Consider the following 11,404-nt stretch of genomic DNA (forward strand, 5'->3'; position numbering starts at 1 on the left):
CCGGTCAGCACTCGTGCCACGAACACCGCCTTGTGGCCATCGGCGTTGGGGGGCGAGTAGCGGTCCTGCACCGACAGGGAGGCGCGCTTGGCGAAATACACGCCCTTCCCGTAGACCGTGGCTGCAGGGCGGGACAGGGCAAGGTCAGGGTGGTCAGGGTGCGCAGAGCCCCCGCGCCTGCCAGGCTCAGGCCTCACCGTTGCGGCCGCAGAAGCTGCGGTTGAAGCCGTGGGCGCAGATGTCAGGCACTGCCGGCGCTGTCGTGCCATGGTACAGCACCTGCTCCACCGGGCGCCGCTCACATCGCTGCAGCAGGCGCTCCCGGTACAGCTCATACTGCTGCTGCAGCAGCGGGTGCGACACCCGCTCCACCTGCGGGGGTATGGCCCGGGCCAGGATTAAACATCCTTCCTCCGCCCTGGGGCCCACCCAGGGCAGAACTGAGCCCGGCAACCAGGAGCCCTCTGTTGGAGGGTTTGAGGGAGCCCTTGCAGCCTCCATCATGCTCTGTCCAGCAGCAGACAGTAGCACCTCCATGAGACAAGTGACTTCAGAGGGCGTCTGGGGAGACTGACCCCTCCAGGGGAGTCTGATGCCCCCCTCCCCCCTCCCGTGGAGGTCTACAGGTGGGCAAACCCCACCCACTCACACCGAGGCCTCTGCAGAGAAGAGCTGAGCCACGGCCCTATGCTGCCTGCAGGACCTGACTCCAGCACCAGGAGCTGCCCACAGACCTCTCAGTGCTGAAAGACCCAGGTGGGAGAGAAGGCCTCAGGTGACCAACCTGACAGTCAGCCCTGGGAAACACTTTTAAAGAAATTCTAAATAGTTTTTTCACAGGGTTGCAAAAGAACACTATGTCCATTAAACAAGACTAGCTGCCATGAAAAGGAACTAGTCTGAAAACCAGAGTGCTCCTACGTTCAGAAAGGGACGCTGAGCTCACTCCAGCGGGGTGAGCCAAATGAGGAAGTGGTTCAAACTAAAGCCCCAGCTAGTGTTCTAGATGGAGTTCAGGAACCGACGCAGGGTGCGGAGCTAATGGAAGAGAAAGGAACTCCGAGGGAGCAGGTGAAGGGGCATGAGCTCCACCGGCCGGAGCTCCAGTGCACACAGGGAAGATGGCTTCCCTGAGCTGAAGGAACATCTTCAGATACACAAGATCTGTGAAATGCCAAGAAGGACAGTGAGGAAAGACACACCCCTGCCAGGGGCACCCACCTGCCAGGAAACCTCAACCCTCAGAGTGAAAGAAAACCCTGCAAGTTCACACACACACACCCCGAGCTCAATATGCAAATGGGAAGAAATCTCGCCTTCTCACATTGGGTCTCTCACTGCGGACACCAGATGCTAAGAAACCATGGGGGGATATTTTTTAACTTTCCAAGAAAAATATTTTTTAAGAAGGAAAAAAAACAGCAATGTCTTCAAATATCTGAGGAAAAACATATTTTGAACCTGAGCGCTATATTCCGCCAAACTATTAATGAAGAATGAGGACAAATAAGGGCATATTAGGACACACGAGAACATGGAAGTTTATACCAACATCAAATTACAGTTGCAAAATACCTCCAATTGTAAAGGGCAACGTAAATTTAAAAGTCGGCCAGGCGCAGTGGCTCATGCCTGTAATCGCAGCACTTTGGGAGGCCAAGGCAGGTGGATCACTTGAGGTCAGGAGTTCGAGACCAGCCTGACCAACATGGCAAAACCCCGTCTCGGCCGGGTGCAGTGGCTCACGCCTGTAATCCCAGCACTTTGGGATGCCAAGGTGGGCAGATCAGGCGGTCACGAGATCCAGATCATCCTGGCTAACACAGTGAAACCCCATCTCTACTAAAAATACAAAAAATAAGCCAGGTGTAGTGGTGGGCGCCTGTAGTCCCAGCTACTCGGGAGGCTGAGGCAGGAGAATGGCATGAACCCGGGAGGCAGAACTTGCAGTGAGCTGAGATCGTGCCACTGTACTCCAGCCTGGGCGACAGAGTAAGACTCCATCTCAAAAAGAAAAAAAAAAAACAAAAAAGCAAAACCCATCTCTACTAAAAATACAAAAAGTAGCTGGGTGTGGTGGTGTGTGCCTATAATCCCAGCTACCTGGAAGGCTGAGGCAGAATCACTTGAACCCAGGAGACGGAGGTTGCAGTTAGCCGAGATCGTGCCACTGCACACTAGCCTGGGCAACAAGAGAAACGCTGTCTTAAAGAAAATCATATATGTATATAAATGTGTATGTTTATCTATATAAATGTATATGTTTATATATGTTTACATATACATACATTTTAAAGTCAAATATGTTTGCCATCCACTCAAGGAGATACTCCCACTAAACAAAAGAATCTGTGCCAAAATGTGACAAGTGGGGACTGAGTAACCCGGTGGTCAAGCATGACCCAGAAAAAATAAAGTCAAAAAAACAACGGCCATTAGCCTTGAATTCTAGAATACCTTTTTCACAGAACACAGTTTTAAGAACTAATTTCTCTTTCTATGGCTCAATGGTAAATATTTTTTCATTATTCTAGTACGTCTACCAACCTATGGTCCAAGCATGGAGGCTTTGTGATAGTTACAGAAACCTTTACTACATAATAAAAATAATGTAACTGACCAAATTGAGATGGAAGGTGAGGAAGGGGGCAAAAGAGAGAGAAGCGAGGCCCATTCTCCTCCATCTTACCTTCTTGCAGGAAGGCAAGAAACAATCTCTAAAGCTGTCAAGTGAAAAAAAATATTCAAGTGTACCAGTTAAAGTCATAAAGGTGCTCACCGGAAGAACCAAGTACATATAATTAACAAAACCACCAGGATATGAGCTCAGTGCGTCTGGGTGGTGGTGATGCTGGTGGTGGTGAGTGGTGAAGGTGTGTTGCTGAAGCTGACAGTGATAGTGGTGATGCTAATGGTGGTGATGGTGACGATGGTGGCCGTGGTGGTGGTGCTAGTGGTGGTGATGACAGTGAGTGGTGAGGGTCATGGTGATGGTGATTATGGTGATGGTAGTGAGGGTCATGGTGATGTTGTGATGGTGTTGGTGTTGGTGGTGATGGTGGTGATGGTGGTGGTCAGGTCTGAGGACAACCAGAGGTTCTTTCTGCATTTCTGACCAGCTCCCGGTGGAGGGTGATGCTGCTGGCCCCACGCACAACTTTGAGCATCAAGAGTTGAGAGTGCCCAACGCAGTGTTATCAGCACAGTGACCCCAGCACAGTGACCGCAGCGAGCCTGGGCCTTTCTGTGGAGGCAGAAGAGCACCCCGAACAGCACAGGGGATGCATTTGTGAAACGAATAATCCTCACAATAGCCACAAGATGGCGTCACCGCCCATGCTCCAAATAAGGAAACTGAGGCCTGGAAGTGGTCCCATAGTCCCTGGTGACCCAGTCATGAGCGGCAGAGTGGGGACCCTCATTCAGGCCTATCAGATCCCAAGACCCCCACTCTGTTCCCTCCTGTTTCCCTACCCACTTTGGGAACGCCCTCTGGGCAGAGAACAGGGCTGGGAGCCTGTCAGCTCCTGGTCAGCTGACCTTGATGTAGGCAAGAGGGACAGGCCACAGACTTGGCAAGGTGCTGATGGTGCAAGAGCCCAGGACGCCATGGGGCCAGAGAGACAGGGCATGGACTCACGCGAACGATGCGGATGCTGCTGTGGGCAGCGTCCAGGGTGTCGTAGAAGGCCTGCACCACCTCTCGGAATTCCCCGGTGCTCTCTGCCAGATGCTCCAGCTTGTTCCAGGGCCCCTTCAGCGTCTGCTCCGCCACTGATGCGTGGGGAAAAGGGGAGGTCAGAGCCATGCCTGGGGCACTAGCCCCTGCTAACCAGCCCACCCCACCATCCCTCAGTCCAGGATGTAGACTCACAGGTAGGGCCTGAAGCTGCCAAGGGAAAGGCCAAACTCTGATCCCAGGGGCCAGCCAGAAGTGCCACCAAGTGGCGGGCAGCACGGGCAGGATGGGCCCCGAAGCCACGGATGATGGTGCAGTCACCGCGCAGGGCAACATTCACACCGTGGCGCCGCTCCAGGCGGGCACGCAGCTCTGCAGGCAGTGTGCGGCGCCAGGGCCCCACTGTCTCCTCCCGGAGGTGGACCTCCAAGGCAGCCCTGAGTGCCCGGTCCAGCTCCTCCACATCCTGCTCAAAGGCCGAGTGCACCACCAGCTGGGCCTTCCCATCAGTCCCCGCATCTGGAGGCTCTTCTGCCTCCAACGGGGGCTGCTCCAGCAGGGAGAGGGCTAGGGCTTGGCGCAGGGCAGCAGACTCCTCCTGCTCAGCCGCCTGACCTTGAGGCTCCAGCGACCGGTGGAGGGCCAGCTGCAGAGCGGCCTCCTCCTCCAGCCGCCTGGGTGCCAGGATGCTGGGAGCCACAGGCTCCTCCTCCTCATGCCCTGGGGTCGCCTCCTCCTCTGGCTGCTCCTGAGGCCCTTCCTCCTCCAGCTCCAGAGGCAGCCAGTCCTCCCCGTCTAGGTCTAGGCCCTCCAGGGTGGCCAGCAGTTCTCGGACCTCCTCTGGAGGCAGGGAGAGGCCACTGGGTCAGGGGCTGGGCCCAGGAGGAGTTGGAATGGGTGAAAGATGGGAAGCAAGTTTTTGGGGTACACGGTGGGCCTAAGATGGGTCAGTAGACAGATGGGAGGACAGAGCAGGGCAGGGGGTGGGGTCAAGTGAGGGCCACAGAATGTGCTGAGGGCTCCCAGGGAGTCCTACCCAGGCTCACGTCCTCCTGGTCACTACTTGTACTGTCTGGGGGCCACAGGGTGTGGGCATCACCAGGGAGCACTGGGAGGGCCTCGGTAGGGTCCACCTGTAGGGAGAGGACGTCAGGACCACTAGCCTCTGCGCAAGGGCAGAGGAGGTCTGGGGCAGAGGCGTGAGAAAGCGGAGGGCAGGGGTGGGACTCCATCTCTACCTCTTCAAGGCATGTGTCCAAGGTGGCTGTGGCCAGGCGCTCTGTCCCAAAGACACACTGGAACTGAGCCTCCAGCACCTGGAGAAGGCGCTGCCCTTCTGGGCCCAGGAGAAACCTGGCGCTGCCCGGGTGCTCCAGGCGCAACACATGGCAGCTAATGCTGCCCAGCAGGCTCCGCAGAAACTCCTCGGCCGCCTGGCAGGAAGTCTGGCCTCCACAGAGCTGCAGGGCCATGGCAGAGGCGGAGTTTGCAGGTTTAGAACACAGAAGAGGTATTCTGAGTCAGTAGGAGGAGGGGGCCGAAGGTGAGGAGTCCTGAGGGGCCACTCACCCGAAAGCCAGTCACATCTGGTCCTTCAAGTGGGAAGAGAGCGACGTCTCCCAGGCCCGCAAGAAGGTCCTCATGATAGATCTGCAGGAAGCGCATCGCCCCTGGCTCCATCAGCAGCACCATCTCCGCCAGGCCCTCCTGCCCCGCCAGCTTCACGTGTCCTGGGCTCACAGGCCTGGCCTTCTCCAGACACCCCATGGCGATCTTCATGGGACCCACCAGCCCTTCTTGCCCTGGTGAGTCCATGGCAATTTCCACCAGGCCCTCCTGCCCTAGCAACCCCTTTGAGATCTCCACTGGGCCTGTAGACCCCACAGGCCCCACGCTTATGGGCCCCTCCTGTTCCTGCAACCCCACAGGCCTCAGGCTTACCAGCCCCTCATGTTCGAGAGACCCCATGGGCATTGAGCCAACTGGCTCTGCCTGTCCCAGAGACCCCATGGGACCAGTCCTCAGAGAGGCCTCTGACTGCCCTGATTCCTCGCCAGAGCCCATCGTCATAGTCCCTGTACCTTGCACCATGGGACCAGTCCTCAGAGAGGACCCTAACTGCCCTGGTTCCTCGTCAGAGCCCATTGTCACAGTCCCTGCACCCTGCAGAGCCGTCACCAGCCCTCCAGTCCTCAGGATAGCATGCTTGGTAGCCCTAGGCCCCAGGGTGGATGGGTGGTCCCCTCCACTGGTGTTCTCAGCCAGCTCCTCAGGCTCCAGGACGTCGTAGTGGGGGACAAGGCTCAGCTCCGAGCCCTGCAGCTGGTGCTCCTGCTGCAACACTCGTTCTGCCACTTGGAGGAAGGGAAAGGACAGAAAACCTGTCAGATTTCTGCAGGAGAGGGAGGGTCAGCTGGGTCTGCCCAGCCCCACTCACCTTGCCACTGCTGGAAGGAGGCAACAGTGCCCAGGGGCCCCGGCAGGCATCGCAGGTCCTCCAGGGGCCCCCCACCACTGCGGCGCTCATTCTCCAGGTACAGCTCCAGCAGCAGCAGGTCCACAGAGGCGCTGTCCCCCACCACACGCACTGCTCGGGCCTGGGGCACCCGGGCCAGGGACACCGAGGACCCCTCCAGGCCCAGATTCTGGGCCTGCTCCTCCAGGACACGGACATCTGTGGGGAATGTGCAGGTCAGCTCAGGGAACCTCCCCTAGCCAGCACCTCAACCCCAATCCGCCTCTCACCTGCCTCAGAAAGGGGCTTGGGCAACTGGACCAGAGCCCGGTCCGGCCGGGGGCTGGCCAAGGCACAGCAGGGCTGTACTGGGAGCCCCGAGGCACGCAGCAGGGCCTGGACATGCTGCTCCAGACGCTGGGGTGCGGTGCCAGGGGGCAGTCCTTGGAGCAGCAGGCGTGCAGGGGCTCGTGGTGGAGCTGGCCGCAGGCTCAGCTGGACACCATGTAGTTCGTGATCTGCCTGGGCCAAGACCCTCTCGGCGTCTGTGGGCAGTGGCAGGGCAGGACGTCAGGCATCAGAACGTCAAGGCACCCAGGCTGCCCCTTCAGCCAGTCCTCACCTGCAGGCTCTCTGAAGGTGAGGATGCCCCCGCAGCCCAGTCTCTGCCAGCTCAACACAGGCCCCCCTCCAGAGCGTCGGCGGTTTTCAAAGTAGAGTGTGAGCAGCTCGTCGGGCACAGCAGGAGGCAGTCCACGGACCTCCACTGCCACCCCTGCCTCTGCCTCCGCCATTGCAACCCTGGGATGGGGCATCGGGTGGGTAGGGAAACAGCCCACTCCACCCCTCCTACCCCTCCCCAGGCCCCTCCGAGGGGTGCCCTCAATACTCACCCGTTATGGGTGGCCCCACACAGGGTACTTACACTCCCTGCTGCCGCTCGGCAGCCTCAGGTCATGAGCTCAGCCAGGACTCCTGCGCCTGCCCCTCAGCAAGCCTAACTCTGCAGGGAGCAGGAAAACAAAAGTGAAACTGAAAGACGGAGGGAGGGAGCAGCTGGGCCCCGGGCGCGGAGGCCTGGTTACTGGGGCTCAGAAGCTTCCTCTCCTGCTGCAGCCTCAACCCCCAGATGACCAGGAGGTGTTGGCCAGGCTGGACCCCTCAGGACACTCCAGCCAGCCCAGTCCAGTCCACCGGCCCCATCTGGCCCGCTCCAGCCCCTGGCTGGCAGGGTAGACAGGAGTGTCCTCTGGTGGCCCTCCACTCCCCTGGCCTCCATGGTCCGAAAATGGCCAATCACCTTCCCCACCAAACCCACCAAGGGGCCTGAGTCACTGCCCCTCACTCAGGATCTCCAAGCCTCTGTGTCCATGACACCCTCTGCATGACAAGTGCTGGGTCTTCAGGTCCGCCCCTGGCCAAGGCTGGCCTTCAATGCCTCCAGCAACCTTCTCAACCCTGCTCCTGGTCCCTCACACCTGCCAGCTGCTGAGCATAGGCAGCTCCCCACCCCTGGTCTCCAAGAGCGTGCATTGCAGCACAGCCTTCCTCCCGCCTTGGGTCCTGCCCGCCCGTTCCTGCAGCTTTCTGTCCTGCCTGCACCTCCCCATCTCACACCATCATTGGCATCGTCACAAATAACCCCAGAAAGTGACAGGGTGATGGCCTCACTGCATTCTTTGCTGCCACTAATCCTCACCACAGAAAGGGAAACAGAGGTGCAGACAGGCCCACAGCAGCACTAGGCCTCAAACCTGGGCAGTGCCTTCAGAATCCACAATCCCACTCGCCACAAATCCCCGACATCACCCAAGCTCCATTTGTTTCCAGCCTTTCAAAGAGCTGTGGCTACTACTGCTCTCCGTCTCCTACTTCCCACTCACCCCTCAGCCCACCAAAACCCAGCCCCACCCCTGCTATTCCTCCCTCCAGGGAGCTGAGGACCCTGGCCAGCCTTCGCTCCCAGCCCTGCACATGCCGCACCTCTGCTGCCCCGACCCTGGTCCCAGCCTCCAGAATCTCTCGCTAGGTAGCTAAGCTCACCTCTTAACTAGTCTCTGTCTGCCTGCCACTCCCATGGTGTGTCCTCAACAGAGGGGTCAGGGTGGGCCTTGTAAAGTGACACCAGCAGCTGCTACATAGCTCCGAGCATCAGCAACAGTAAAAACCAAAGTGCTGGGGGCTGGGCGCAGTGGCTCACGCCTGTAATCCCAGCACTTTGGGAGGCTGAAGCAGCTGGATCACGAGGTCAGGAGTTTGAGATCAGCCTGGCCAACAAAGTAAAACCCTGTCTCTACTAAAAATGAAAACATTAGCCAGGCATGGTTGCAGGTACCTGTAATCTCAGCTACTCGGGAGGCTGAGTCAGGAGAATCGCTTGAACCTGGGAGGCAGAGGTTGCAGTGAGCTGAGATCACGACATTGCACTCCAACCTAGGTGATAGAGTGAAACTCTGTCTAAAACATACAAAACAAAACAAAAACTCCAAAGTCCTTTTGAGGACCTGCCCAGCTGCACCTGACCAGACCTCAGTCCCTTCTCTGGCCCCATGCCCCCTGCACACCCTGATGCTCAGAGGGCTCCAGGTTCTCAGCTCTTCCTGCAGAGCTACAGGCCACTCCTGCCTCAGTGGCCTGGGACTGGCCCTTTCCTCTACTTGGCCTTCCCCACAAACCCCCATGGCCACCCCTCTGGCATGATCTCCCTTACTCTGCCTTTCTTTTTTTTTTTCCCGAGACGGAGTTTCACCCTTTCACCCAGGCTGGAGTGAAGTGGCGTGATCTCGGCTCACAGCAACCTCCACCCACTGGGTTCAAGTGATTCTCCTGCCTCAGCCTCCTGAGTAGCTGGGAAAACAAATGTGTGCCACCACGCCTGGCTAATTTTTGTATTTTTAGTAGAGATGGGGTTTCACCATGTTGACCAGGCTGCTCTCGAACTCCTGACCTCAGGTGGTCCACCCACCTTGGCCTCCCAAAGTGCTAGGATTACAGGCACAAGCCACTGTGCCCAGCCCCTTACTCTGTTTTTAAGGCAAATTTAACATAAATCTAAAGACACTTAGGGACTCTGCCTACACGACCCCTCCTGAAGCCCTTTACTCAACTTTGTACTCAGCATTTTACTTTATTTAATTTTTAAAAATTTATTTATTTTTGGCCAGGCGTAGTGGATCATGCCTGTAATCCTAGCACTTTGGGAGGCCGAGGCAGACGGATCACGAGGTCAGGATATCAAGACCATTCTGGCTAACGCGGTGAAACCCCATCTCTACTAAAAATACAAAAAATTACCCGGGCGTGGTGGTGGACGCCTGTAGTCCCAGCTACTTGGGAGGCTGAGGCAGGAGAATGGCATGAACCCGGGAGGCGGAGTTTGCAGTGAGCCGAGATCAAGCCACTGTACTCCAGCCTAGGTGACAGAGCAAGACTCCGTCTCAAAATTTTAAAAAAAAGTGTTTATTTTCTTTGAGACGGGATCTCCCTCTGTGTCCAGGCTGGAGTGCAATGGTGTGATCTCAGCTCACTGAAATTCTGCCTCCCTGGTTCAAGGGATTCTCCTGCCTCAGCCTCCCAAGTAGCCAGGATTACAGGCACACACCACCATGCCCAGCTAATTTTTGTATTTTTAGTAGAGACAGGGTTTCACCCTATTGGGCAGACTGGTCTCGAATTCCTGACCTCAGATGATCTACCTGCCTCAGCCTCCCAAAGTGTTGGGATTACCGGCGTGCGCTACCATACCCGGTTATTATTTATTTATTTATTTATTCATTTATTTATTTTTTGAGACAGAGTCACACTCTGTCACGCAGGTTGGAGTGCAGTAGCACGATCTCAGCTCACTGTAACCTCTGCCTCCCAGGTTCAAGCAATTCTGCCTCAGCCTCCTCAGTAGCTGGGATTACAGGTGCACACCACCACACCCAGCTAATTTTTTTTTTTTTTTTTGTATTTTTAGTAGAGACAGGGGTTCACCGTGTTAGCCAGGATGATCTGGATCTCCTGACCTTGTGATCCGCCCGCCTCAGCCTCCCACTGTGCTGGGATCACAGATGTGAGCCCCTGCGCCCGGCCGGCATTTTATTTTTCTTAAAGGTCTCTCAAATTTTGTGAGCTTCTGCTTCTACAAAGGTAAATCCATCCCTGCTTTTCCCACGTTTCCTCTAATGGAACGCATCACAGGTTACCCATTATGCCGACCCTGGCTGCAGAGGGCACAGGCACCACTCACACCACAAGCAGACTGGTAGTTTCAGGAATTCCTGTGGACTGGTTGCTCAGCTGGGGGTAACTTGAAACCAGCCCTGGTGGAGTAATAACACCATGGGCATGTGCAAAAAATGCACCCCAGGCTTCCCCTCACTAGGTCTGGTTGCTAAACATTGCAGCAGTGCACCAGTGCACCATAGGTGCAGGACTCAGAGCGGTCTGGGAGCGGCCAGCCCTCCAAGGGCAGAAGGGCAGGTGGGGTCTGGGCCCTGGGTGGGAAGGCTGGCAGCAGGATGCACCCTGCCTGTGCCAGTCACTGTTCCCCCAAAAGGACTTGGGAGCCAAGCAGGGAGGCGGCCTGGCCTCCAGTCCTGCTGTATCCTCAAGCCTCAGCCCCTCGCAGCTTGTGAGGACGTCAGGCAGACAAGTGAGCGTTCAGGGTCTCTAGTGGGAAAATAAGACATCGTATTTGCTAGTACAACAGGGTGACTGTAATCAAAAATAATTTAATTGTACATTTTAAAACAACTCCAAGAGTATAACCGGATTGTTTGTAACACGAAGGACAAATGCTTGAGCTGATGGATACCCCATTTACCTTGATGTGATTATTATGCATGCCTATATCAAAACGTCCCTTGTGGCCCATAAACATACACCTATGTATCCACAAGAATTTAAAAAAAAAAAAGTCTCTAGTAGCAGGCCTGGCCGAGTTTGGGCTGATAGAGAAAATGGGGCAATTAAACCATGAGGCCTCAATTTGGGAACTAAACGATTAGGCTTCTTGATTTGGGATAGACCTGGATGAAAAGAAGTGAACGTTGAGTTTTAAGGCCGAGAACGGATAGTCAGTCCCGGGCAGCTTCAGCAAATCCCGCATTTAGGAATAAATTTCTTAACTACCGAACGGCCAGCCAAATTGGCCAGACCAGACTTCTGCCTCCAGGGGTCTTCAGCGCCCACCGCCCGACCCCACCCCTCGGCAGGCAGTGAGGGGCGCGGGCCTCCAGCCAGAGCCAAAAGGAACAAGCAAGGGGGCGCAGTGGGTCGGGTCC

General features: G+C 56.3%; 1 protein-coding gene across 1 annotated transcript in view; it reads right to left on the bottom strand.

The window, feature by feature from the left end:
- The window catches only part of PARP10 (poly (ADP-ribose) polymerase family, member 10), an 11,035-nt gene extending 3,862 nt beyond the window's left edge, over positions 1 to 7,173 (bottom strand). Inside the window, exons 1-11 of the mRNA XM_011975741.1 lie at positions 7,060 to 7,173; positions 6,757 to 6,935; positions 6,425 to 6,679; positions 6,117 to 6,353; positions 5,249 to 6,033; positions 4,918 to 5,139; positions 4,716 to 4,812; positions 3,875 to 4,519; positions 3,641 to 3,774; positions 198 to 372; positions 3 to 121 (exon numbers count right to left, since the gene is read on the bottom strand). Of these exons, the coding sequence (XP_011831131.1) occupies positions 3 to 121; positions 198 to 372; positions 3,641 to 3,774; positions 3,875 to 4,519; positions 4,716 to 4,812; positions 4,918 to 5,139; positions 5,249 to 6,033; positions 6,117 to 6,353; positions 6,425 to 6,679; positions 6,757 to 6,928 (2,841 nt within the window). The 5' untranslated portion in view covers positions 6,929 to 6,935; positions 7,060 to 7,173. The remainder of the gene's footprint in view (positions 1 to 2; positions 122 to 197; positions 373 to 3,640; positions 3,775 to 3,874; positions 4,520 to 4,715; positions 4,813 to 4,917; positions 5,140 to 5,248; positions 6,034 to 6,116; positions 6,354 to 6,424; positions 6,680 to 6,756; positions 6,936 to 7,059) is intronic.
- Between the last annotated feature and the right edge of the window lie 4,231 nt (positions 7,174 to 11,404).

The sequence above is a fragment of the Mandrillus leucophaeus genome, unplaced genomic scaffold (genome assembly GCF_000951045.1).
Source record: "Mandrillus leucophaeus isolate KB7577 unplaced genomic scaffold, Mleu.le_1.0 Scaffold158, whole genome shotgun sequence".
In the NCBI taxonomy this organism is placed as follows: Eukaryota; Metazoa; Chordata; class Mammalia; order Primates; family Cercopithecidae; genus Mandrillus; species Mandrillus leucophaeus.